At 34.1% G+C, this 27,995-nt stretch overlaps 3 protein-coding genes across 6 annotated transcripts; 1 reads left to right on the top strand and 2 right to left on the bottom strand.

Moving 5' to 3' along the window:
• Nucleotides 1-231: 231 nt before the first annotated feature.
• Nucleotides 232-7,736, bottom strand: LOC116847897 (cilia- and flagella-associated protein 58-like). Its single transcript, XM_032823398.1, has 13 exons — nt 7,701-7,736; nt 6,876-6,962; nt 6,444-6,572; nt 6,004-6,236; nt 5,270-5,546; nt 4,621-4,853; nt 4,128-4,539; nt 2,846-3,116; nt 2,088-2,347; nt 1,414-1,668; nt 1,051-1,275; nt 344-635; nt 232-269 (listed from the first exon to the last, which is right to left on the bottom strand). The coding sequence occupies exons 1-12, from the start codon at nt 7,734-7,736 to the stop codon at nt 366-368; spliced, it is 2,688 nt and encodes an 895-aa protein (XP_032679289.1). The 3' UTR covers nt 232-269; nt 344-365.
• LOC116847899 (pro-corazonin-like) lies at nt 1,045-26,673 on the top strand. 2 transcript variants are annotated; one of them, XM_032823403.1, is made up of 3 exons: nt 1,045-1,146; nt 25,732-25,959; nt 26,146-26,673. In XM_032823403.1, exons 2-3 carry the CDS (start codon nt 25,732-25,734, stop codon nt 26,254-26,256), a joined length of 339 nt encoding a protein of 112 aa, XP_032679294.1. In that variant the 5' UTR covers nt 1,045-1,146; the 3' UTR covers nt 26,257-26,673. The 2 variants fall into 2 exon arrangements, with proteins under 2 accessions (XP_032679294.1, XP_032679293.1); XM_032823402.1 differs by lacking the exon at nt 1,045-1,146 and adding an exon at nt 23,410-23,542.
• LOC116847896 (lateral signaling target protein 2 homolog) lies at nt 9,889-22,804 on the bottom strand. Of its 3 annotated transcripts, none has more exons than XM_032823396.1 (8): nt 22,500-22,804; nt 22,053-22,167; nt 17,635-18,057; nt 17,207-17,563; nt 15,291-16,978; nt 14,007-14,756; nt 13,526-13,827; nt 9,889-13,215 (listed from the first exon to the last, which is right to left on the bottom strand). In XM_032823396.1, exons 2-8 carry the CDS (start codon nt 22,086-22,088, stop codon nt 12,935-12,937), a joined length of 3,837 nt encoding a protein of 1,278 aa, XP_032679287.1. In that variant the 5' UTR covers nt 22,089-22,167; nt 22,500-22,804; the 3' UTR covers nt 9,889-12,934. The 3 variants fall into 3 exon arrangements, with proteins under 3 accessions (XP_032679287.1, XP_032679288.1, XP_032679286.1); XM_032823397.1 differs by having other exon boundaries at nt 22,053-22,135; XM_032823395.1 differs by lacking the exon at nt 22,500-22,804 and having other exon boundaries at nt 22,053-22,201.
• Nucleotides 26,674-27,995: the final 1,322 nt, after the last annotated feature.

Genomic DNA, 27,995 nt, shown 5'->3' with positions numbered 1-27,995 from the left:
ATTCTCGATGTTAATATTTTTAATATTTATCGCCATTATCAACAGATTGTGATGATTGTCGAATAAAAATATAATAAAACGTGATTTAATATAATAAGTACAAAATTTATTTTCATTTATTCTCTCGCATATATGTATGTATGTATGTATGTATATATGTATATATATATATATATATATATATATATATATATATATATATATATATATATATATATATATATTATCTGTCGCTGGAGAAAGATATGATATATAATTCAAGAACACCCCTACAAACAAGAATTATTAAACATTTCAAATGTTCATAGCGTATGTAATACAGATAATCACGATTTACAACAACCTTTTATTCAATTGTACATTTTTCATTTCTTCGCTGACTCTAGAAAGCAATCTCTCGATGTAGGTGTCGTCATGTTGAAGCCACCCCCGCAGAATTTCACACTGGATACTAGTACTCTCGGTAAAATAGACTCGTAGGGAGATTTCACAGTAGACTCTTTCATCTTTTGGAACTTCCTTTTTTGAGTGTAGTATTTCGTTTTTAATTCGCACATTTCATTGACCATTTTTGACATGTCATCTTTATACTCTATCACTTGCGTCTCGTACATGTTTAACTCAGCGACGAGACACTATGCGAAAAACAATCGTTTGCAATATCTCAGCATGATGAATTATGCCGGTTTATTAGTAAAAACTTCGTTAGAATATTTTGGAACAAATGTCGGTTTCATAGACGTTTATTGACTGGATTTATGACAAATTTCCCGATCATAAGCTGTAAGAAATAATATTTCGGTTTGTTGGCTTAGATCCTCCTATACGTTCCTCCAAACATAATGCGTAATCCAAATAATAGACGTCTATAAGACCGACATTTGTTTTCAAAATATTTTAACGAAGTTTTTACTAATAGACTGGTATAATTCGTCATGCTGAGATGTTTGTTTACATTTCGCGCTAGATCCGGCCGACCTCCGTTAGCTGGCGAAGAATAACGGCCGTTTTCTCTGAAAACTTTTGAACTGTAAGTTTCCTATTACTCACTTTCAGCTTTTCTCCTCTTTTGCGCAAGGCACTTTGAACTTTATCCAGATTTGCCGTCATTCGCGAATCCCGTTGCTTCGACAAGACATCGCGAAGGTTAGTATATAATTTTTCGGTGTCTTTTATACTCTTCTCTTTATTGATTATATCGTCGGACATTTTTAGAATGCGTTTTTGTAGAATTTGTACCTTCTTGATGAGCTCAAGGGTAGTGGGATCTGTGCCCTATATATTATAAAGGAAATATCTCCTTATTTTCTATACCTAAGTTCATTTATAAACTTGGCTATATATTGACAACTCCTCTTTGTTTTTTATTTCATTAAATTCTGAGACCTGTCGAAACGAAAATGCGCTGCTTACCTCGAGCTTTCGCCATCTGTGTATATTTAATGGCGTTTGAACCTCTTCTTCGAGCGCAGTCACTTTGAGTCTCTCCTTCGCCAGGTCACGGTTAAGGTGAAAAACCTCTTGCCGTAAATCACTAACGTTGGCAATATTTGTGGTAAGGAGGACTTTCTCCGTATTCAGCTTTTTTATCTCGCACTTGAGTAATCTGATATCTTGCAATCTCTGACTGTACTGGGTTTCGCCGCGATGAAGTGTGGTATTCAAAACCTACAACGATGAGTAAGGAAGTGATGAAAAAAACCTGACAAAATTACTCGTACATTCGCTCCATATTTAACTAATCAAAATTGAATTCTTTCATCGTTTTAAATTGGCGGAAGTCAATCGAATTTCATTAACAAAACGACGCAAAGAAGATAAGAGAATTTTTGCAGTATATGTCATACGCGAGTAACATTGAAAGTCTTAATATATATATTTAATATATATAAATATATATAAATATATAAATAAATAAATATATATATATATATATATATATATATGAAGAATGTTTTGTAGTTCAATTGTTCATGTAACTGTTATAAATTATAATATACACAGAAAAACGCAGACAATAATATAATTTCAACATCTCTTTAGAGTGAACAAAATTTATGCGACAATTTATTTATGTGTCAACGAACCTTGATTCTGCTATATTGAAGACTCAGCTCATCATTCCTGCGAACTAATTGCGTACCAAGTATGTCACGTTCATTCATCACATTGTCTATATCCTTTTGGCGGCGCCCGACAATTATGTGCGCCTGTTGAACCTCCCACCTGAGATGCTTTTCTTCACGCTTCATCTCTTCGATATCGTGTCGTAAACCTGATAACTCCATGCGGCAGGATCGTAGATCGACTTTGAGGTCTTCCTTCTCCTTTTCTATTCTCCCTAGCACTGAAAAACAAATAATTTTTTAAACAGCGATCACTCTAACTTGCTGATAATGGGCTAAACTAGCCTCCAACACAACAATCAGCTACACTGATGAATGAATGATGCGTTGAGCTAAATTTGTTATTATGAGTTTTAGTTAATAGAGTCGCATTAATAAAGTCTTGTGATTTACCGGTTTTTATAGTTTTTTCACAAAAATAAAATAATAGATTCGTATTATTAAAATGCTCTCTCCCTGTCGTTTCTTCCTTTCTCTTTTTTCCAATTAGAGATTTTGCAAGTTTGACCAAATAAATAGTGTACTATGACCAAATAAATATAGAAATATCGAAATAAAGAAGAGGAAAATCAGATAGAGAGTTCTTTTACATTTTAGTCTTCGATATTATATTTGTCAGTCGTGCATGCTAGTGAGCATAAAAATAGAAAGAAATTAATCTTTTTTTCAAAATCTCGGAAAAGACATGGTATTGAAGAAATTAGGTCGAAATAGCTTACCGAATTCTTGTTTAACAAGGTTGGACTCTTTCGTGACTATATCCTCTTTCAGCTGTTCGACCTGATGACCTGTGATTTTCAACTTTCTTCGCAAATCATTTACCTCTTCCTGCGCCGTTACTAAGTTCTTGCTGTACAAATTTCGTTCCGCACGAATGGCCTCGAATAAGCTTTGCTGTTGACGGTATTTTATCTCGGCCTCCGCCAAACTCTTCTTATAATCGGAAATCTCTGTCTGTTTCAACCTGGTTTCGCTTATATAACCCTCTATCTGTCAACATATCGTAAATTAAACATGTCGTTCACATTACTTCTAGCAGCGAGCTACTCACGTGCAATCGATAAGTCGGGGTTATAGCTACGACGAGAAAACAAAAAAGTTTTACAAAAATTATAAAGGCTTTCATTAGATTATTTTGCTTAAAATAATCATTTTAGCAATTTTACAAAGTTGTTTACAATCGCCACGATACAAAATATATGCTGTATTTTATTGCGATTCTACAATCGTCATATTGTTATCGCTGTAAATACTCTGTTATTTTTTTTATATAATATATCATTTAAATAAAATCTACTATTTTGTGCATTGTATTACATTTGAATAAACGATAGAATATTATTTTCATCTTTGATGTTTAAATAAATATTCGTGGTCGACTTGAACGATCATTCGTGGATCGTTATCTTTCGCTACGAAATGAGGATTATTGTCGCAAGAATTTTTTTACTCTCCTTTAATGGGCCTGTTACAAGATTTATATTTCGCGTCTCTCGATTTCTCTCTGCTTCTCGGTCATTCCATATTATTTCGCAAGTAGCGTTTCCTTGAAATGCAAAATTTTATTTCTCTCGCTAACTCATAAATACGAGAGTCAGAAGGAGCTCCCTCCACGTTCTTGAGATTGTAAAATTTTCCCTAATAAGAGTATCAAATCTAGCCTAGCAAATTACTAAGGTTTCCTTCAGATTTATGTTACTCCGTGACTGTATAATTTTTCTCTTTAGTCATTGCGAAAAATTGTACAGAGAGATATTTTGATTTAATTAACAATAAAAATTAACGATACAACATATCGTATTCGATATGATTTTCAACAAACTTTTATCTTTTTTTCACATGTGGCAAATCTATGACATATACTAGTAAAACTAAACGCCTACCGTCGCGAATAGAGAAAACGTAAAGAAAAAATAATATTAATTGTTAACAGTATTGATTGCCGAAGATAGGATAATAATAAAATGACAACAATGACGTGTATAAATTGGATCGGTTCACCTGTCGCTCTAATCCTTGCACCGTCAAGTTGCACTTGTCCCTTTCTTTCTCCACCATTTCCAAGTGTATCTTCACTTCGTAGAGAATCTGTGTCAATGTGTCCAGCTCACGTTCAAGTTTTCGTTTCGCATGTTCGCTTAGTAGGAGCTCATGATTAATTCGCTTGATTCGATCCTGAACGGTTTTTTTACTGCGCGCGAGCATATTTTTCTCCCGCGATAATGCCTCAATGCGTTGCCGCTCATCTACGATCTCCTTATGACAGGTATGTGCTTCGTGTTTTACATTTTTTACATCGGTTATTGCCTGCTGTAAGTCACGCTCCAATTTGGATCGCTCAGTCTCGCTCTTCAACAGTCGCTTTTCTACGAGATCTTTTTCGAGTTTGAACTTAATATTGTCTTCCTGTGTTCTGAAACATTCATACATGCAATATGAGAATGGCCTTCAAAGGATGATTAATTTTCTTATGTATGAATCTTTCTTTGATTACTTGTTAAGATCGTATTTAATATTTTTCAGCTGTTTTTCCTTATCGGTCAGCTCTTTTTCCAGTTTCTCGATTTCGACGTTCGTATTATCGAGATCCGTTTGAAGATTCATTCTCCTTAGCATAAGCTTACCAATTTCCTTTTGCATTTTCTCGTTCGCTGTCTTATGTTCCTTTACCAGGCTCTCAAGTCTCATCGCGTTACTTGCATTAGCTTCAATAGACGCATTTGCAGCCTACAAAGTCGTTACTTGTTAAGTTAATAGTATTTACAACATCATATTAATTTCGGATATATAACAATGACATTATCAACTCGAACAGTATCAATTGCACACTCTACTACTTATAAGTATTTTGAGTTCTAATATGAATATAAATCCACGTCACACATGCACCAGTCGACACACATACACACACACTAATAGTTTAATAAACACTATAACTCATTTACAAACAAATTATTTAATACTATCACTTAATATCACTGTTTACAATATATGCGTGAGTGATGGGATCTTCATCGAATTATGACTCCAACATTCTCTTAATATGATATGTTTTTACTAATTAATATTATGTTATACTTGAATCTCTCACATATATTTATCAATCGTTATGCTTTTCATCCTAAAAAAAGTGAAATCCTTACGTCAAGTTCATTCTTCTTCATTATTATCTCCTCCTGAAGTTGTCGCATTTCTATCTCCGCTCTCTCCCTACCTCGTCTCTCTCGAGAAATCTCGTTCAGTTGCATATCGAGAGCTTCCTGCATTTCGTTCATCCGTTGATCGACTGCGCTTCCTTTTCTCTCAAGCTCTTCCGTATAAGAAGACATGTTCTTTAGACGCTGCCGCATAGTCTCCATTTCACCCAAAAGTCGCTCCCTCTCCTTCAACAGAACCTCCTTCTGCTTACTAACGGTAATGCTGTAAGTTTTGTGAGTAAAACTCACTGTGAGACCATTCGCAGCAGCTATGTGCAACAATAGTTGCAGTAACCGAGTTCATTCAAGTATGAATTCGCCGCAAACTCACGTTCTCAAGACATAGGATACGATCTCTCCTTCTTTCATCATCGTTACATCAAGTACTAACAGAAACTACATAAAACGCGAATGAAACGTTTTGGAAAGTTACAACAATTTATTCGAAATTATTAGATAGATGTCCCATAATATTTCGACGGATTTACTTATCCTGAATATTATTATTTTTTCATATTACAACTTTCGTTTCTATTTTCTAGTAATAAAAATGACTTGAGGATCAATAAATCTATTTTCTTCAGCATCTTCAACGTTAATCGACGTTCACCATAATAACTTGAAATAAATTTCTAATTTGCCATAATGCTTAATTACTAGGTACAATTATATATACTCACTCCTTTTCGACCGCCAGTTGCTTGTTCTTCTGCTCGATTTCTTGGCCCAGTTTAACAATGTTTAGTCGTAAATTTTCAATGACCTCCTGTGCGCTTTGCTCGCGTGCGTGCGCCGCGTCAGCTAGCTTCGTCATATTGACGACCTCTCGTTTTAACCTGGCTATTTCGTCCTCGTGGCCCTCCACTGTTTTCTTCAACTCGTACATCTTGTACGTGTTATTTATAATTTCATCCTGAAATAATGATTCCCGTTTATGTGACAAACTCTACTTTTAGTTAAATTTCTTTTTCCTCTTTTGTATCATCTCCAAAGAAACCTTAAGCATTTCTTTCTCTGCGATATCCAAATTAAATTTCTCGAAATCTCGTTTCTCTCCTTTATTTCAGATTCTGCAAAGCTGTTCATTACAAGACAAGTGTATTTTAGCTTTAATATTTACCTTCAGCGATGTGCACTGCTCCGACAGTTCCTTTTCATTTCTGTGTGCTTTGTACAAAGATTCGTAGAGTCTCGCATACTCGGATTCGTAAGCAGCCAATGCCTCATTAGTTTTCATTTCGTTCGTTATCTGAACAAACAAGATCAGATTTTGGACACAAATAGGAAGTAAAGGCCTAGATTGTAAGCTTTAGATTGACAAATTTAATCTAAGTTAGTAATTCTGGTCTGGTAATTATTTACATGTATATGAAATATTAACAGTTTATTAAAGTGATGTGAGAAAATAGATATCACAAAAAGTTGAATCTTGACACTTTCCACGATCACGTATAAACAATGAATTGTCACGCCAAAGAATCTCCTCGATGATCCGAAGAGCCGAGTGAGAAAGCATTCTCTGATGTCCACTTCCGTGAACAAAGACACTTACCCTTGCGTGATCCTTCTCTAGGGTGCAAAATGTGCTACTCGCCGAGCTGCCCTCCGAGGACGGCTGACTACTTTCGCTTCCGTCATCCTGAAAGCATCGTATCGTTAGATGCAGATGGTCGATTATATTTATTACATCTAAGATAGTAGATAAAACTTCATTTTGCTCCTTTAAAGCTAAATAAAAAAGGTCGTTTATGGCATGTTGAAACAATATCCCTGAGGGATAGTTAGATGTGAGATAAATCCGCAAATAACTTTAAAAGATTTGCAATGCTTATTGCTGCATGTTACACGCTTCGACTAGGTTATTATAGATATGTTGATTAATTCTATTTTAACATCATCATTATCCTTCTGCATCATGGACAAGCGTTCTTCCCGTTCTGCGTACTCTTGTTCGTCGTTATTATGCACTATTTCCGCAGCGTTATAATGATGACATTATACGTAAAGAACTGTCATTATGTTATATGACACGGAAAAAAAAAGACGTCCGCTGATGGTAAGATTACACGACGTGTAAGAAGAACGAAAATCGAGTTTAAAAGTGTAACTATTAACGGTCATAATTTTTCATTATATTTTTAGTTAATAATTATGAACGTACAGTAACTGTGATACGTCGATATCATAGCGATAATATGTTCCTTTGTGTAAATTTATTTGAAAAAGAATATCTTTTTCTTGTAACCTACTCTACATATAGTATCTTGTGTTCGAAAATAATTCTATACGAGATTTGTGAAGCACTGTGCGACAACGATATTCATATAATATACTTACCATTTTTGACATATTCTAAATGATATATAAATTTACTTACACCGTCCAATTCGGCGTTCATTTCCATTTCCATCATGGTGTATCGAAATTAAAACTTCTCGATCGATGCGGATGAATCTTTTAATGTATTATGCAACAAACAATCGCACAATTCAAAAGAGATGCTTTACCCAATTGACAAAATTATCACTGTATTTATTTGAAAGATTAAGAAATGTTGAAGTATTGATTAATTTCTAAATTACGTTCTTTTGCGTAACAATGTCTTGACTAGAATGTAACGAGTGGAGGAGTGTTCCTGATATATAGAAGTCATGAGGGAGGAACATTTGTTGACTGGTCACCATGACAACAAAGACATCCTTATCTTCATTGTACTGAAGAAATCGATAGCTTCTCTTAGAGCTTCCGACACATGACTTCTCCAATATATAACAACGCAACAACACAATTTAAACACTTTGAATAACAAACTTTATTTACATCCGTGTTTTGATACATTCATTATCGAGACCACATTATATTCGGGTATTGGCGAGTAAATACTCACGATCCAGTATTGCAAATAGCTTCTCGTTACCATAACGTAAACGCACATAACATATACGCATAGACACACACGACAAACATACACCAACAAACAAACACACTCGTCTACAAATGTCCTCTCAACACAAATGTTCTCATCGCCAGTTACCTAAGATCATTGACATTATAGAATGATGCATCGTTAGTTTCTCGATTTTCGATCGTAAATAATTGTGATGTGAACACAGTCATTAATGACCATTACCATGACACCGTTCTTTAACGTTATTTCCCATCGTTATTTCGGTAAATAACCGACTATGTTCTATTCGACATGCGGCCTATCATAACGTCGAATACGACGTATGTGTACTTAAGAAAATAATATAAAAATAATTCTGAGGTACTTACGTCGCCTTATTCATCGGAATTTCTTAATTAATTGGCAGATCGTAATCTTTTCGATGTGTCGAATGGACCAAAATCACCACATCACCATAATCAATCCTAATAAATATTATTTATATTATTAATATGATTAATGAGATCGAAGTAGTTGAACGTATAAATAATCATTTCCCTCCGAAATTTTTATATTTTGTAAGAGATATTATTGTTATCTTATTTTTACCTCAAACAGAAACTCAAACATAAAGACTAAAAGTAAAGAAAAACAAAAAAGAAAACAAAATTTATATGTTGCAACGCAATGACCTTTGGTCCACCGTATGTTTTGCTATCCTCAATTTTTTACTGACATTCCTTTTCTTCCTTCCTCTTATTTCTCTTTTTCGCTTATTATACAGTATATGTGTGTGTGTGTACGTGTGTGTGTATGTGTGTATGTGTGTGCGCGAGTATGTGTATCCACAGGCTAACCTGCGACATTAGGCACAGGGGAAATCCTGATTACCATGAGTGATCACGCACGCGTATGAACTAGATGAGATGCTAGGAGCTCGTCTCTCGCGGATTTTGCTAGTTTCGCAGTTTTTAACCAACAAAGTTGCCTTCTGCCTCATATCCTCAAGTCGAAAACACGATATTCTAGCAAGGCATCGATTACATGTAAAAAATAACTCTCCTTCTAAGCGTCCATATACTTTAAGAGGTTTTAAATTCCTTATTCAGAGAATGTGCTTCTTAAGGAAATAAGTTTTTCTTTTATACTAATTTTACATGTCTTTTACGAACGCTCTTATTTACTGTCTCACGGACACTACATACCAGTTTTCTTTACGATTTATTTTTTTGCAAATAATTAACTCTTTCTTTTTCCCTAAAGAGTGGGAAGTCGTACTTATAGTTTATACAATTCACACGCCATTATAATGTACAACGATTTCCACAAAATCGCCAATCTATTCGTCGTTTTTTATTACATACTTATCATATACTATTGCATACATTTATATACGTCCATATGGAAATCGATATATTATCGCACCTACCTACTTATCTACAGTGATGTAAATACAGATATAAATGTCCCTCAAATTAACGATGTTAATTGAATTTCGGCGTGTATCGATGCTGCACGTCGGAATTCAATTAACATCGTCTTTTTGTTAACACTGACTATAATGAACCTATAAATTCGCACGCCGCCAAATTTATATCGACGGCGTGTGAATTGACGGCACCAGTGAAAGATATAATAACTACATTAATAAGTATAAAATTAATAACGTAATAAAATGTTAAAATAAATTAATATATAATATTTTATTAAAAAAGAAACCAGAAAAATCTATTTTACGCGAAGTTTAAATTGATTATATACGGCTAACTCTCGAATCGTTAACGAACAAACGATCCATGCATTCAATCAGTCCTTTTTTCCCTTTTCTTCACTTTTTTTCTTTTCAATTGAAATGTATACCAAGTATCACATGTCTTAACGCTTATTTACTTACTAGCATTTCCTACGAAAATAATGTTAAGACACGTATGACTACTGATGTACCAATGTTTCATTAAATATCTCGCGTACGTTTCAATTTACGCAGTCCCCAAATAGCTTCCAAACTTCCCGCGATAGGAACCAAATTTATGTGTCATAAAAAAGAATAAACTTATTGTCATTAAATTTGGCACAGGAGCAAATTGTATGTGTGCTAATGCACCTGTGTGTGTTGGGTGTGTACATCTCGAGATATCAGAGCAGGCAGTAGTAGCTTAAAAATTCTGTCGCGCAGCGCGATACTTATTTTACCGCTCATAAATATTTATTTAACCATGTATTTTTAAACTTTTTAAAACGCGACGAGACGAAGATTTAAAGCGAATATTTATGAACGATAGTATTATGACCTGACCATATGCTTGCTTATCGAACGTAAATTTACGTTCCTTTTCACATTATCGCATTTGTTTCAAAGTGTGTATTTACAATAGTAGACACATAAACCATGCATATATACGCTATACATAGATTTTACATTTCAAGGGCGATAACTTTTCACAGCTTCTCCTCTTTACGGAAGTCTATCAGTATCTTCAATGGAAAAATATCTATCGACAATCGGCTCAAACTTATGGACTATACGCAAGTGTCGAATAAATTTTTTTGTTATTAAGAGATTAAAGAAATACAGATGTGTTTTTATAAGTAAAAAAGATCTTCCATTAAAACAACATTGATATAACGATGCTCGTTGCTTCCTGTTATTCTCATCTTTGAAATGCTAATTCAGATATTAATAAGAGCAAAAATATATATGTATTAATTTGAAATTTTGCCGGGATTGATAACATTCTACTATACATCGGGGCGGAAACATTTTTTTTAATATATGTGCGATTAGCGCTTCGACAACTCTAAGTAGTAATACATAACACTAATATATAAGCTTATATGAATGAAATAAAAAAAATATTATTTACATCGCTATTATATTATAAACAAATCGAAAACTCAATGATCTATTAGTCTTATTTTTGTCTTATGTTAAAGATTAAAGTGCTATTTTATTGTGAATAACACGGGAAGGAAAGAAGTTTTTATTACTTCTAACTAAACTCCAAGATAAATCACTTTACAGTAAGAATCTGCATTTGCAATTTAGAAGGCTCTAATAATCATTTAATTTAAACAACAAATTTTTTACGAAGACAAAACTTTTCTAAGCTTAAATTTATATCAATAATGATAATTATGATAATTAAATTAATTTTAACATTAATGATAAGTAGAGGAAGAATATTAAGATTAGTAATAACGTAAAAATACTCTTGATATGCAAATTATTGTCCTGTGTACAATCATCTAATTAAAACACGAAGACAAGATTCTTTTATGAAATAAAATTTCTATGATTTTGTAAGAAATTTTAAGATCTATACAAATTGTGTTGTTACATACATTGGACTAACATTTTCCAAAACTATAATCTAATTATAATGTGTAAAAATATGAGCGATCAGCGCCGATATTTGTGTGTAACGTGTCACTTTTATATTTTAAGTGTACACGAATGTGTACAAACAATGCGAGAGAAGTAATCTAGCGGTAACGATCCCTTTTAGATTCCTCTCGTTAATTATATATGTACGTCTTTAAAATTGTTTTATAATATTGAAAAAATGAAGCGGTTCACGAATGCCCCATTTTTCGATACATGTTATATTATCTATGAAAAATAGAAAAAAGTGCAATCACCCAAACGATTCAACAATTTGCTTAGTCCTTTAAATAACTGAATAACGCGGCGAACGTTGACTTATATACGAAGCTATCAATTAGTATGAATTAAATTTTTTTCCAATACCGCGTGAACATATCATATAATTATACAATTTAATCTATGTCGTTAAAAGAACTTTTACATGTCAATCCTATTATGAAAACAGCGATTTTATTAAAGGGTATCAGATTTGCACGCAAGTACGTACATTGAAAGTAATGAGTATAGATATACACTGGGTCGCCCGGGAAGTCTGTTGCGATTTCTCAAACAAACGCAAAAGTTAAAAGTTAGTAAAAGTTAATAAATGAGTTAATAAAAGTCAGTGAAAGAAAAAAAAATGGAGGAAGGAAGGAAAAAATAGATCTTTATATATGTATTTTTTTCGATGCGTATATATACATATATATATACACACATGCATACATATATAGATGTGTGTGTGTGTGTATATATATATCATAATAATTACTCGAAATGCACATCACTTTGTCACCAAACCAAGAAGAAATAATATCTTCTTCTTGCAAAAATTTAGATAACATCTTACTTTTTAATTATTCAATCTTTTATTGAATAAAATTCATCTGGTGAGAAAGAGTGAAGGCATAAATAATAGTCCAGCGATAGTCGTGGCGGTTCAGTACGTATACTTTGATTGCAACCCATTTGATGTTCGCTAAAAGATGAAGTAATACAGAAAGAACATTTTATCTAAATTTTTACATGAGAAAAAAATTTCTGATTTATTCCAAGTATGCCGTAGTATGTATTTGAAACGATCATTATGAGGTACTTTGTATACGTGTCATTTCATAACTTTTCGATATCTTTTGCATAATTTAAATTGAGCTGCCCTATCGTGCCTCCCGCTTTAATTCTGTTTATATGCGAAAAGAATAGATGAAAGAATAAAGTATAGTACTGCATCTCGTGAGAAATGGAGATCTATCGAAAAAAAGAAATTTTCCAGACAACCCGGCGCATATAGAAAACTTAGTGGAAAATAATGAAATTGATAAGAGACGGTCAGAGACGAAAAGAGACTCAGCAGCAACGTTCAGCTAGTGGGTGTGACTTGGGAAACAGTGAACGGCGTCACTTGATACAAGAAACACCTATTGCACACTCTGACGGGCTTCGTATGTCCATAACGAGGCAATGGAACGTTGTTGCTGCTGCAACGACCGCAAAACACCTTGCCACAGTTTCGGCAGTGGTGTCTGCGTCGCACTACCGTGAATCCAGCTTGACAAGCCATACATCTCGGCGCATCGTTATCTGGCACCCAAGCGGGTGCTCTCTCTACGCACTCTTCTCCTCTTTCGGTAACGGGGGAAACTGTAAAACATAATAATAATAATATAATACTGTAAAACATAACATAAAACATTACATAACTGTAAAACATAATAATAATAATATAATAAAGTACTAAAAAAAAGTATTAAATTTTATATTATGTACACTATCGTGCGCTAACTGAAACTTTTCGTCCTAACAATTTGCTTAGATTTTCATGACTTACTCGCGAAACATGAGACTTGGATATATTAATATTGATGGTTAAATGTGTGTGTGTTTGATTCATACTTCATCGATATACGTCCGCATATTTCTTAAAGGGAACTTAGTAAATAAATTTGCATACTTCGGTCATGCGTCAAAACGGTCTCTTCCATATCCTCCTCGTATTCCGGCAACGAGTCTTGTTGCCGATTGTGATTATCTCCTGTCTCGATCGTCTCGCTAAACGTATTATCCGTTAACGTCGATTGATTCGTAGTAGCTGAACTCTGATCCTTCGATTCTGTGTCTTCTATCATTTGGCTACTGTTCATAAGAAAAACGCATTTTAAGATATTCCGCAGATCGGATGCGAAATTCGTTTGCAACTGATCCGCTACACCGGCTATACAGACGAAGAGACGATGAACTAAATCTTCCGAGGATCTAGAAAAAAAGAAGTGTATTCATAATTTATTACTGCTATATTTACTAAAGGATATTGGATCTCCTTTTCTACAGGGAAATACTACATACTAATAATAATCATCATGATACATCGAAATATAATCGCATTAACGTTGAGTCAACGATACACTAAAGTGAAACAACAAAATGTTCCTTACCGAAACTTAGCTCTGATCTGATTTCTATTTGCAATCTCGGCGGCCTGCATTGCTAGCGCAATCTCTTCATCGTCCTGACAGTCACTGTGGAACTCACTAGTTTCCGAACTAGAATCGCCGCAACAGCTCGAGCAGCTGGAGCTCGTAACCATGTCGGTCTTATTGTAGTTTAGTGATTGATCAGAATTTAAACTCGACATGCCGTGTGATATTGTGGACGCGTTGACTAGTCTCGTCGATCGCGCGGACCTCCGTGAATTATTGCCTCTCGCAGAATTAGCAAACTCACGTCGAATGTTCTGTGGTGGCGTAGTCGCGCAGGAAGTGGATGAAGTTTCCGTCACTAAACCACTTTTATCCGTTCTCGGACCCAATCCGTCGTTCATCAGGTTACTATTAGAACTTGTATTCCTTAACTTTCTCTTCGTGTTCACTTTTTCATACTTGTCTCTTTTCTCGACAACGTCCTTTCTCTTCGTTTTAACAATCTGCTCGGACTTGGATCTTCTGTGATCCAATAACTTCTTGCTCTGCGGCGACGCAGAGTTTCTGTTTACTTGTGTGCCGACGTTACAACAGCGTTGTCCCGGTATATTACTACGCGGCGATTCAAAGTGGTGAAGTCTAGGACTCATATGCGGACTGTGACTTCCAAAATTCGGCATCTGTCTGGTATTTTGGCCAAGATGCAAGCTAGCGCCAAGGCCAGCCAATCGAGATGAATTTAAGCAACGATCCGTCGAATTTGACCTGGAATCAGTCAGCCATCAAACCAGGTTAACCTTTTGCATTTGTTGCTATTTGCTACTCTAGATCGTTTAGAGAAAACGCCGTTAAAATTATTGGAAATGTGCTTGAGAGTATTCAGTTAGGTTAAGTTAGGCTAGGAATTATCATAAAGTATCAATTTCAATCGCTCTGAGAATCTAGTCAAATTAGGAATAATACGAATTTACTTCAAAAATATGAAAAAATTTCATCACTTTATGCCTCCGACTTGATGATTAGATTATATAATAATGATATTGAAAATGATTCGACTCCTCATACACTGATGATGTATCATAATGTCTGAATATCCAGTTACTCGATTGTGCTTCAGATAGTATCCAAGTATTCGGATAACACTCACAAATTTAAGTATTTGAATACTTAAGTATTTGAGAAATTGTGATACTTGTATATTATAATGTAGAAACTACTCGATTCAAACTGATAATTTCATTACTTCATATGATACAATTGCTTGACAACTTTCACAACAGAGTTTCAAACGATTATTACCTAGAGCTTTCGGTGCTCGTAGCTGATCGCACAATCTGCAGGTTCTGTCTCTTTTCTGTCTGATGTCTACTATGATGAATTCTCTGCGTGTTTCGATCCAGTTTGTGCTGGTGATGTCGTCGCCGCTGTCTCTCGTCTCTCGTTTTGCTTTTATCCTGTGTATACTTCTCAATTGTATTGCCTATCCTGTCGATACTCTGGGAAGTGGACGGGCAGTTTTCACACTTCAGGTCACCCCAGAATTCTTTTCTAGAGCTTGACGCGTCAATGTTTAGATTAAGATTCTCCCAGTTTTCGGAATAATTGATCTGAAAGGTAGACTGATTGGAGCTGCAAAGCGTCACGTTGCCATTACCGTACGCTATGCCAATAAACTCCTCGTTAGTGCCGTCGAAGTTTGACGATATTCGTGGAATGTTCTTGCCGGGCGTCTCTCCAGTATTTGCATGCAAACTGGACACCTCGATTGAATGATCTAATGGCGCGATCGCGCTTTTGCTTCTCATGCCACAGACGCACTTCTCTGAAACGACGGCGGAGTTTCTTCTTTTAGGCGAATTCAGATTCGAACAGGAGTAACTAGTGTTCTCCTGTGTATCATCTTCCTCGTCGGACACGCGTCTCTCCTCTTCGTTTCGTTGAATCTCGGCGAAAGTTTTCTTTTCCTCTGGACTCTTGTCGTACAGACTTGTGTTCTCAGATGAGATTACTGTACATATTCCGGAGTCGGTTTGCTCCGATATTTCGTTCTGGCACTCGCCAGCGACATCCAGTAAAAAGTTCGAGAGAGTTTTATTTGCTTCCGAGATGAGTTTCTTGGAATCCAGATCGGGTAGAGAACTCTGTATGTGCGCGGCCGCGTTGTCATTCATAATGGAAGCATTTTCGCAAGTAACCTGATTAAGCAGATACTGAGTAGTCTGAGGAATGTCAATGTTATCGGTGTCTTCGAACATCTGAGTCATGCTAGGAGTAATGAAGTCCTCTTCATTATCCCGCACGTTAGTTATCGTATCTTGGATGTTATTTGAAATACTATTTCCCGCTACATCCAATTTTGTCGTTGTGTTGCCATCATCTACTATCGAGTCAAAGCTCTTGTCACTGCTGTTGTTTTCATGTGTTGTATCGCAATCGGAAACGGAATCATGGTTGCAGGGCAATTGTTTGTCGTTGCGCAAACAAATAACCGAGAGTTTTTCTCGTCCGTATGGTTCTTGTTCATCAACCTTTTCTTCGTCGCTTTGGGTCTTCTCACTGCTATTACACGTTATGTTATTATCACATCCGCCTAAAGATAAGTTTAAGTCTTCGTGCCTACTTTCCGTATCCGTGTTCTTTTCTGCCTTAGAGCCCTCTTTGTCCTGTTCGTCATCCTTGATCGTCACAGGTTGATCGGTCATTTTACCGCTTTCTTCGTCTAACGACTTAACTGCATCGCTCGCTACCTCATCCATATTGTTGCCTGCGTTTTTCGTCACGGTATAAAAGTCTGCGATAAATTCTTTACAATTGGAGTAACCGGTATAAAAATTATAGGCAAACTGCTCCATATCTTGGCGCGCCGATTTTGTTGACCGTATTATCGAGCTTGATGGCTCTTCGCTCGAGCACAATAATTTCTCCAGCATGTATAACTCATTGTTATTTAATGTCCACAGTAGTTCTCTTATCTTAACGAGAAGGGTCTGAAAATAAATAATTTTGTACATTTATTATAGAAAGTACTACAAAATTTTTGCCGATAAAAATATTTCAGCAGAAAAAAATAGCAAAAAACTAAAAAAGTTCACGTGATTTTAGAGAATTTCTCAAGCAATGGATATTAAATTTCTAATAATTTTTTTATTAATAAAACATCATAAACTTCGTGGTATGAGAAAATGCATTGTTTGCTGTAGAATTTTATCTCTTACCCTAAACGGTCTAAACATCTCGCTTATAGTATCAGGCGAATTGAGGCACAACGGTCCTCCAGGCGGGGCTAAAAGTCCAGAAACAATGGCTAGACGAGGAATGGTGAACATCAAAGCTGGCTCATAGTTATCCACGTCTGCTTGGTTCAACAGACCACGTTCAAGCGCTCGTTGTAAAGTTTCCGAAAACAACACACATACGAGTTCTTGCTGTTCATATTCCTTTGTCGATTTCACCGGCACCATGGCGCCGACATAACATAATTCAAAATCAGCGAAAAGTCGGTCGAAAATCTTCAAGGATTCCACAAGCTTTTCCAGAGACGGTTCGAGTGGATTTTGCGTCTGAGAAAGATACTGCAATACGTACAATTATTCACAAAATTGTAAAACCCTATAAATCTTGTTAATATGTCACATATCCATACCTTCAGATTCATGTGACCTTTGAGTGCGTGTTCTCTTAGTAGGTTCCTGACGATTTCTAGCGACTTAGTGAGAGCTTTTGCTAATGGTCTCATAGCTGAGCTTTCAGCCTCTCTGTTCATAATTGATGAACCAGCCGCTAAACACTCTGCGCCGAACCACAATTGTCCGGCCAGATTCTCCTGCATAACATCATCAGGAAACTTTGCTCTAAAATCCCGGTTGGCTCTGCTCTCTGGGATCAGGTCATCCATAATCTGATTGCAGATCGTCAGCACTTTGTCTTGACAGTGTCGCAACTGATTCACCAGCGACGTGCATCTTTCTGGCTCCTGGCGGCCGTCAAAAGAGTCCAATTCACAAGCAACCGTGTTCAACGACTCATCAGCATAAAAGAACTGAGCCAGTAGACTAGTGTCATCCTTCTGTAACGAAAACAAAATATTCATTTATTAGAATACGATTCATCAAACATATTTTTGTATTTGTATGTGTATGTGTGTGTGTATTATTCACGTTTTGAATAAAATAATCGTTAAATTGATGAAGAAGAGTTGAATATTTCGCAAATGATTAAAAAAAATTTACCCTTTACCGTAATACTTGAGGCTGTATTGGCAGTAACAGGTCTATTCAAGACGAAAAATACGATAGGTCTGATCATCACCCCATTACCCTTTAATCGTGACGTGATCGTCCCCTTTCATTATGACGTAGGTGTGATCAGTGTCATTGTTCAGATATACGAGTGCCTGATCGTGTTATCGTTGGTTTATAAATACCGCGAGTATAGACTTACTTATATATGTTATACTTATATATGAGCGGAAAATTATCATTCTTTTCAAGTTACCGCGTTTTATCGCAAACAGTTTAATTAATCACTCCAACACTGAGACAACATTAATTAATCAAAGATTTTGGTGATGAAGATAAGATGAAGATAAATATATAATAAAAATTTTAACACTATATATATATATATATATATATATATATATATATATATATATATATATATATATATATAACGTACTATATATTAATGATACAAAACAAATCTTTCACATATGTGTGATGAATATCATTAAATTATTCTTAATATAATTTATTTCACCATCTCTTTATTGCAATTTAATAACTTTTAAAAGAAATTTTGCAACTATGTAGGATTTTTTATGTATTATAATTTCAATAGATTTCAGGAGAATATATCTAAAAAGAAGTTAAACTAATCGTGAGATCGTACAACATATATTATTCATGGATCATCGATTATGTAAAGTTCAAATACGGATTTATTCTTGTTATATCGATGGAGAAATATACATTCTTTACCTTATTGAAAATATGTTTATAATAAGAAAATGCATATAACTTTTATGTGAAATTAATAACGACATATATTATAATATTAAATCTTTCTCATACACACACATATACGCACACATACACCCACACATCTTCCGCATAAACATAATGCAAGAACCATTAAATATTTCTTCACGTGGAAACGATTCTTTTCTTCAATATTTGACGCTACACATTAAAGGAATTTATATCAAATTTAACACATTTTACATGTCCAGAACAATTTACTAAAATTTTTGTGTTAATTTAGTACAAGACGCGAATATATAAAAAAAAATAACACAAATATTATGTCAAAAATTATTACGAAAAATATTAACACTAACATTATTTTGAAGCAGATTTTATATAAAATTAATATATTTATAATATCAAATGTAACACATAACAAAATGTAATTTTCATAGGGAGAAAAATATTTTATTTACCCCCCCTTTTTTTATTGCGTTGCTTTCAAAGAGTGTTGTTAAATAATTTTATCTGAAATCTCGTTAATTATATGGCACTTTGTTGATATATTTGGAAAATTTGTTTGCCATAGATGGGAACTCTGCCTCTTGAGAGAAAGTCACTTACCTTATCTACTACATCATTTTTACTTTAATTGTAAATAACACTTTGTGTTATATATATTGTAAGATGGCGTGAAAATATAATTTTTTAATAAAATTAACATAGTATGTTAATTTATACTGAAGTATAAAATATGTAACTTTAATATTTACATATGTCGAAAATTAATTTAACACAAGATATGTGGATAACACAAACATAATATATGTTAAATAATAATAATATATTAAATTAATGCATGGATATGTTAAAAATTTAACAGAAAAATATTAACAAGGATAAGTTTTTCAACACAAATACAAAATGTTTTTGACTGTGTATAAATATTTAAGCATATTACGATCTATTCAAGAAAGTGTCGGACTTTGAACTTGAAGTTGTACTTTATAATAATATTAGTTTTTTTCTTAAAATACTGAATAGAAATATGTATACGCGAATGTTTTCTATTAATTACAGGTCTATAATATGCTTTTCTAATAATTAATTTTTTTGTGCGTTTTGTCAGATTTTGGCATTTTTGGTTTTATACTCTATACTATATATACGCATGTAGTCGCGTAGTCATTCGAGAGCCGCAATGCATCGTGCGAAATTTTCACCAAACAAGTGGCAACAGCGCGTGAGGAGTTCACAGAGAGTGATGACGCAGAAGGAAGGAAAGGTGGGAGAAAAAGAACAAGTGCACACATTCGATTAGCGTAGTGACGTGCGAGCGAAAAAAAGAAGAAAAATAGGATTTTTGTAAATTTATTTGCAATTAATTTTGTTATGTTATTACAAAGGTATAAACATTTATGTTTGGATCCAAGCTCTAACTGAAGAATTTGATTTCAAACCGTCTTGAATTGACATTTTTAAAAAATAAAAATTATATATTTACGAGATTATATAGAACTTTCTACAATTCTTTATATATACACGATCTTTATATACTTAATCTTTATATACTTAATTAACAGCATAAATTGAAGGCGGTTTAAAAGTAAGTTCTTCAACTGGTATATTATCCATTTCAGGTTCCTTCACCACATTAAGCAATTACGGATTATCACAAGCTTGATGAGAATCAGGATTCTGATTAAGGCGATACGCGTACTCTCAATGAGGAATTTTCTTCTCAGCAATAACTGATATCAAAGATACTTCTCGAGCAGTATATATTAGTTGGTCAATATGGTTAGCCGTTATAGATTCAACAATATTTTGTGCTGCTGGGATTTGCAATAAATACTATATTATGTTTATAGTTTGAATTTGCAGAATGATACTGAGAGATATTGTGAAGGGACTATTCTCATTTGATAAAATTTTACTAAAGTTTGAGAATCAATCTTCTCCAATATCATTGATACTATAAAAATCGTCACTATTAGCATCAGTGATTATTTAACTTAACCTAACTTTTCTTTAACAAATCTATTAGATAAATACAGAAATTTTTTTAATTTTTTTTCAAAAAGTTTTAGTTTTTATGCAGTAATTAAAGATATTCAATCATAGAAAGATATTTCCCATTATTCCATCTAATCTCATAGCATTTTTCACAAACATAATACAGATTTCTTTGTGACAGAAACTTTGCGCTTTGGAAGTAACAAACTTTTCCATTGGATCAGTGGAAATAGCTGATAATTTGTAGAGAAAAAGTTTGGCAAATACACCGTTTTGAGATCACTTTCTTCCTATTTTCTTTACAACTTTGCATTATAAATCCTTTTCATTTTCTTATTGAAGTCATATATTGAAAAATAGATGAATATATTAATTTGAAAAAAAATATATAAAATTAATATTTCAGGATTAAAAAATATATAGGAAAATGATATGTGTGTGTGTGTGTGTATGCGTGCAGATTAGCAATATCAGTTAAATAAAGAAAGAGATATGAATGAGAAATGGAATGAAGAAGAATAACAATAAGGCAGAGAAAGAGTGAAGGAATGAAAAAGAATAACAATAAGGCAGAAAAACAGAGTGAAGAAAAATGATAACAAAGTACAAGCAATAGGACAGTGACAAGAATGGAAAGGATACAAAGCTTTGGAAATAATGAGACTAAATCTAGGTTCGACATATTTTCAATAAAGTGTGAGCGAGAAAAGCGATAACTTTTACTTTGTTTCTTCTCGAAGCTTGTACTGATGTGCACAACTTTGGATTAATTTATATTTTTAGGATTTTGTATAGAAAAATTGGAGAAAAGAGGAACATAGGAATCATAGAACGTATAAGTACAAGAATTCAAGAGCATTACAACTATTAAGTTATCTTTTTTAACCATAATTAATGCAGTATTCAGATGCTGGACTTATAACCTGTATTTATTATAAATGAATGTGTGATGGGGAAAAGAATAATATTTATAGATGGGCAGAACTAAATATTCTTAAACTTATGCTTGAGATTAAGTGGAGCCAGAAAAAGAGAGCATAAGCTAGACGAGAGACACAGCAAAGCGTGACGTATTATTCACCTTAGGTTTGTAAAACCATTTTCTGATGGACTCCATATCGCAAGACGGCAGCTGACGTCATCGATGGCGACGAAGCGTGTGTGCTGCACTGACGAAACCGTCGTTACTGTACTCGCTGCGATCGAAACACCACACGCGGTATCAGCGACGACATGTCCTTTATTCTAAGAATTATCAAATGACGACGACAAACTTGGTGTCGATAGGCGATGATGACAACGACGAAAACGACGACGACGACGATGGTGATGATGACGATGACGACGACGACGACAACAACGAAAAGGACGACGATGACAATAATGTTGATGATGATGATGATGCTGATACTGATGATGATGATGATGATGGTAATATGATGATGACGACGATGGCGACAACGATACGACACAACCTGTGCTTGCGTGCACCACAATAATCGGGAATGTTACAAGCATCAACAGCAACCTGCGCCCTGTCTGCTTATGTCGCGTTGCTCGTTTCACTCACGGAAACGCGTGTTGTCACGGGAACGCGTGAACCGAATCATGCATTCGTAAAAGTGAGCTGGCAAGCACTCAAGTTAATCTGGAAAAACGTAATCATTTAACGCGCATGCGTACGTTAAATCAACAGTAACACGACAGACTTGTTCTGTTTAGATGCACTTTAGTTAAACTTTCTACACATTAAAATAAAACAGCAAATTCAATAGCTTATGCTAGTCTGTACTGGCGTACACACTGTAGAATAGAGTGTACAAAATCTTCTCTCGAAAGATTGGAAATGATTTTTAGCACCACCTATAGTAGAACTTGGCAGTAACCAAATTAAAATAGGTCAAGTAATACGGAGTGGGGATGGGCGCTATATTTAAATTCAGGTGTACGTGCATCTACATATTTACAGGCATATACATATATATATACACATTATATTGCATAAAATTATCTGTTTTGCGATTTTCACAAAAATTACTAACGAATGCGCAACGTGACGAAAGAACGAGCTTTACAGATACGCTCGAGGAACATGTTTGGATCTGTTTGCAATTTTGTGATACTATTTGCAATCTTGAAAAGAAATCTTGTAAAAAAGTTTCAAAGATACGATTCAACGTAGTGTAACTTTAAGGTCATGCGAATAATTATTCACGTATTATTACACAGCTGTAATTACTTAATAACTCAATATAGTTTACCTAACATGATAAGCCATATAGCATAGGTGCTTACATGTCCAACGGATCTGTATATTAGGCCAATTTTCGCACAATATCAACTAATATTAATTGCTAGTAATTACTAGTCTTATCATTGGCGCTGACGACTAAGAATTTGGTCATGCTACCTTCTATATATATACATATACATTACTACGCAGGATAATACCTCTCGAAGGATTATATAAAGCATCGCGTCGATTGACAAGCCATGACATTTCGTCGGTAGGACCTTCTACTGAAACATACTCCTATCTGAGCAACGAGAACGAAAACTCGGTGTGTTAAGGTGCGTACATGTTATATTGTACTTACAATTACGATTATATTTTTTTTATTTAATGTAAAGTGTCAAAATACATTCATGTCGATTATCAATCTCTTACTTGAAAAACAGATGATTCGATTTTACGACTATATTATAAACATATTAGTACATTTTATATGTCTACCGAAAAAAAATTAATAAAAGAATAATATTTTCGATTAATCTATCTTTTGTTTTAAATTGGAGAATTTCTTTTTTTATATTTTATTAAAGAAGTTCTCCCTTCTTTTTTTTTAGAAAAGATTTTTACAAAAGACTCTAATCTGCTGAAATTCTAATTTATCCACTGTAGTATATTGTTGAACTTATAAGTGTATGTTGTATTGTGGGAGTTTCTTTCTTATCGACCATTGATGTAACAGGTGATGTAATTGCGATAGAAGAACACGTAGAATTCTAGAATAAGACACAAAAATACAAGACATCGAAAAGTGTATCAGAGATGGCGCGACATTTGCGATTTTATATTTTAAAATTTAAGAATAGCAGAAGACACTTTGAGATTATAAGAAAGTAAATATAAAGTTATGATCGATAGGGCAAAAGAAGAAAAAGTGTTCCTTCCGCAATTTTTACAATTGCAGTATTTAAGATGCTTCTTTGTGAAATTAATTTTTTTTAATAATTTGAAAGTAAAGAAAATATTTAACAAAAATGCAGTAAAAGCAGTATTTGTACGTTTTTTGTAATCATTTTATGTCAGAATATTACTACAAAGAATCGTTCGTATTAAACTTAGATAGTATATGTTCCGATAACATATCCTCAGATCACTCTGCTCAGGACGTTCTGAGATATTGCCCAGGACATTTTGAGCATGCTTGTTATAATTATAAGACATATGTTATCTAGGTATCTTTTTTGTTTATATCTATATTTAAATATAAATCTCTTTGCAGCAGCTTTATTTATTTTGTCATGCGAAAATATTTCATAAAGTAGTGGGATGAACAAAATACTTTTTATACCTGTTATAGTTTCACTTTTTAAGCCAATTTTATAAAACAAACCATTTAAATGGAAAAATTTTATCAGTTGTTGCTATCACAAATTAAAAATCCTTATATCGTGAAAAGTAATCATATGTATTAATAGAAGTATCAATAGAGAAAATGACATTTGATAGACATAAACATAAACTTACGGGAAACGTAAAGACGGAACAATCCGGTCATAGTGCTAATGGATTACGAAACGCGCGACAATTGGTCGTCGATAGAAAATCTACAATATACATTCGACCATATATTTGTGAAACAAATTGTTTCCTTGATATTAAAAAATCCCATTTTATTATACGATGTGTGTGTGTGTGTGCGCGCGCGCGCGCGCGTATATGTTTTAATGCACATTCTATAAAAATTGTAAGAGCTAAAAGATACTTTTCAAACGCTTAGAAAGATATCATTTAATTAATTAATTTCTAACGTATTAAATTTTATACATACAATAGTACACTTTGCGTTAATCAACCTATTTATTAGTTAATATGAATTGCATTGCATATGATATAATGACATATTTATTTCTTTTCTCTCAACTTCCGAAGGATTATCTTTCTCATTTCGCTACAAATTAAATAGCGATTGATATTATTGGCACACTCGGTGCACTCATGTGTTTGTTAGCGTTCCAGCGGCAACTCGAAGACGAAAAGACGCTTCATCTCTATGCAACGGAGATGCCGGTCACGTCGCTTATCTGTTCGGACACTTAGTAGCACTTACCCTTATCTTAATGACTCGGAGGACGCTCGTAGCGTTAATGGTCCTCTTAAAATTAGCGCGCGGAACAGGCATGCCGAGAGCATGCGCTGAAAATTTTCGAAAATATCATTCACTTTGTACAAGTATAACATGTGTTAATTGTATTCTTCATTTAAAGAGAATTAACTAATTTAGAAATTGACCTTATATGTGTGTGTTTACCATTTTTATGAATTACAAATTTTCCATGTATAGCTTTGTGACGCATTTTTACTTTCGAAAAATATGGATTCTCTTTTATGAAAAATATGGATTCTCTCATATATAATATTTATTTAATATTAAATAGAAAATTTCTTATACTGATCATGTAGTAATAAATGTACTATAAATCTAGCTCAGAATAATATTTTCGCTAAGTATAAAGTATTTGTTTTTTTGTAGATGACCAATTACAAATGTATACTCGTCGTTGTCATCCTGTCGTTGGTTATGAATGTCGTATTTTGCCAAACTTTCCAATATAGTCGTGGATGGACTAACGGAAAAAGATCGGAGACTCCAAATTCCGCGGAGATATCAAATTCAATCTTCAACCCTCTGGACGAGGGTTTTACTACCAACGAGCTCAAAAGATTAAAGATGTTGGTGCACGGAAATACCGATGAACAAGTAAGTCTTTTAGATATTTTAGACAAAATAATATTCGCGAATTATTGGTGAATAAATAAAATAAAAATAAAAAATATAATTTAATGCTAAATAAATTATATATATGAATGCCGAACAGGACAGAGAGATCGCATTTAATATGATTTGCTTAATAATTTAATAAATATGTCAATATCCTCTTTGCAGCCGCTGTTGATTTATTGTGATCTTATGGATAAACTGAGAAAATTGATGCATACGGGTAATTACATTTCTCAATTACGCCGTGAAAAAGGACAAAATGATGATAATTACTGAAACGTAATTCCGTTGTAATGGTCGTCGCAAACTGATTTCTTCTATCGATATGAACTACTTGTATCATAAAAATGTAGTCATTTAGTTTCAATCACATTAAAACAAATTATTGCTGCCTCCTTAAGTCTCTGTCTACCAATAAAAATTTATACCCAAGAATGTGTCACGAAAAGCGTATCGCATCCTATCACTTTTTTAGTGGAAATCTAGAAATGCTTAAATTATAACTGAAAGGCTTTATTAAAGCTGTTTATATTAGTGTTTGAAATTGTAGAACCATTCCAAAAAATGAAATTTTGTAATTCAATCTATTTAGATCTTTTAGATGCTTCAAGGTGTATACTCAAATAATATTCTAACTATAACTGTTTAAGTGATGTATAAAAAGGAAATAAATAAAAGCTATTTGCAATACTACTTTGGCCTGAATTTTTCTTAATATTTAAACTTCTCGAATAATCAAATCAGTGGATATTGTGAGCTGATAAACAAAAATGAAACATTAGATTCATTTAAAATCTTTTAATTAAAATCTCGAATGTGTTCTTACTTCAACTATCCAAATAGTTTGATCACACAATTCGTTCAAACCTATTTTTTTCTAACGTCGACAAAATACTATTCCGAGCACTAATCGACTCACGATATAAGAGCCTCCAACGAAAAATGGTACGCATTGTTTAATACATATAAAAAACCGACCGAGGTCACACGATTCACGCGCAAGTCGCGAGTAGACACCAGTCGAGGAACAATTTAATGCTCAGTAAATGGTGGTCTTGGGAAAATGTTGCCGTAGATGTAGTGAAACGACGTGAGATCGTATAGAATAAAGCACAGAGAAAGAAGAGACGATTGTGGGAGACAGACGCGGACGAACGTTATGATAATAGAAGAGGGAAAGGAGGGAATAGAACCCATGTCGTGATCAACTTGTTTTGTCTTTAAACGCTTCGTGAAAAAACAGCTGGACACGATTTATGCTTTGATTACAGTCTCGCGAAGCGTAGGTCAAAAGTCGAAGAAACGAAATGACTATCGATACCGATGGGAGCGATAGGACCAAGTAGAGAGATTATAGGTAACGACTAATAGTGCAGTCTCGATTTCCGTCGGTATACACATAAGAACGAGCCACTCTTCTAAAGGCTGCTTGAAACTCTCGATCATCAGTTCTCCTTCTTCTTGCCGCCCACCGCGCTATATTCAATTCCCGTTAATCCTTTCGTTTATGTGGATGTAACGCGCTCACACACATATACGTGTGCGCCTGTCCTCATACTCATTTACTTTGTATATATATATATATATATATATGTGTGTGTGTGTGTGTGTGTGTGTGTGTGTGTGTGTGTGTGTGTGTGTTTATATAGATGAATGAATTCTAATTTTTCAAATCCACAAATTTAATCCTTCGGAAATTTTTGGAATTCATGAAATAATACAAAGTCGTTGCAGAATAGAAATATATGGATTAAAGTGCAATTGCTGTAATGTGAAGCGAAATTGAGAATACAGCAAGAAAGGAGAAAAGAAAAGAATGGAAAAGAGTAAAAAAAATATTATTTGAAAAAAAGAAGAGAGGGTGTGGGAGAGAAAGAAAAGGTAGGAAGGAAAGAAGGGTGAGAGAATGACTGAGCGGAAAGAGAAGAAGAAGGAGGAGATGGGTGGGAGAATGAAAGAAGAAGAAAGAAGGAGAAAAGGGAAGGCACTCGTGCACGTTCAAATTGCCCAGCCAT

This window comes from Odontomachus brunneus, unplaced genomic scaffold, assembly GCF_010583005.1.
Source record: "Odontomachus brunneus isolate Ranch 3 - 2012 unplaced genomic scaffold, Obru_v1 Obru_scaffold_085, whole genome shotgun sequence".
NCBI classification, from domain to species: domain Eukaryota; kingdom Metazoa; phylum Arthropoda; class Insecta; order Hymenoptera; family Formicidae; genus Odontomachus; species Odontomachus brunneus.
This window is presented reverse-complemented; position numbering and strand designations above follow the sequence as displayed.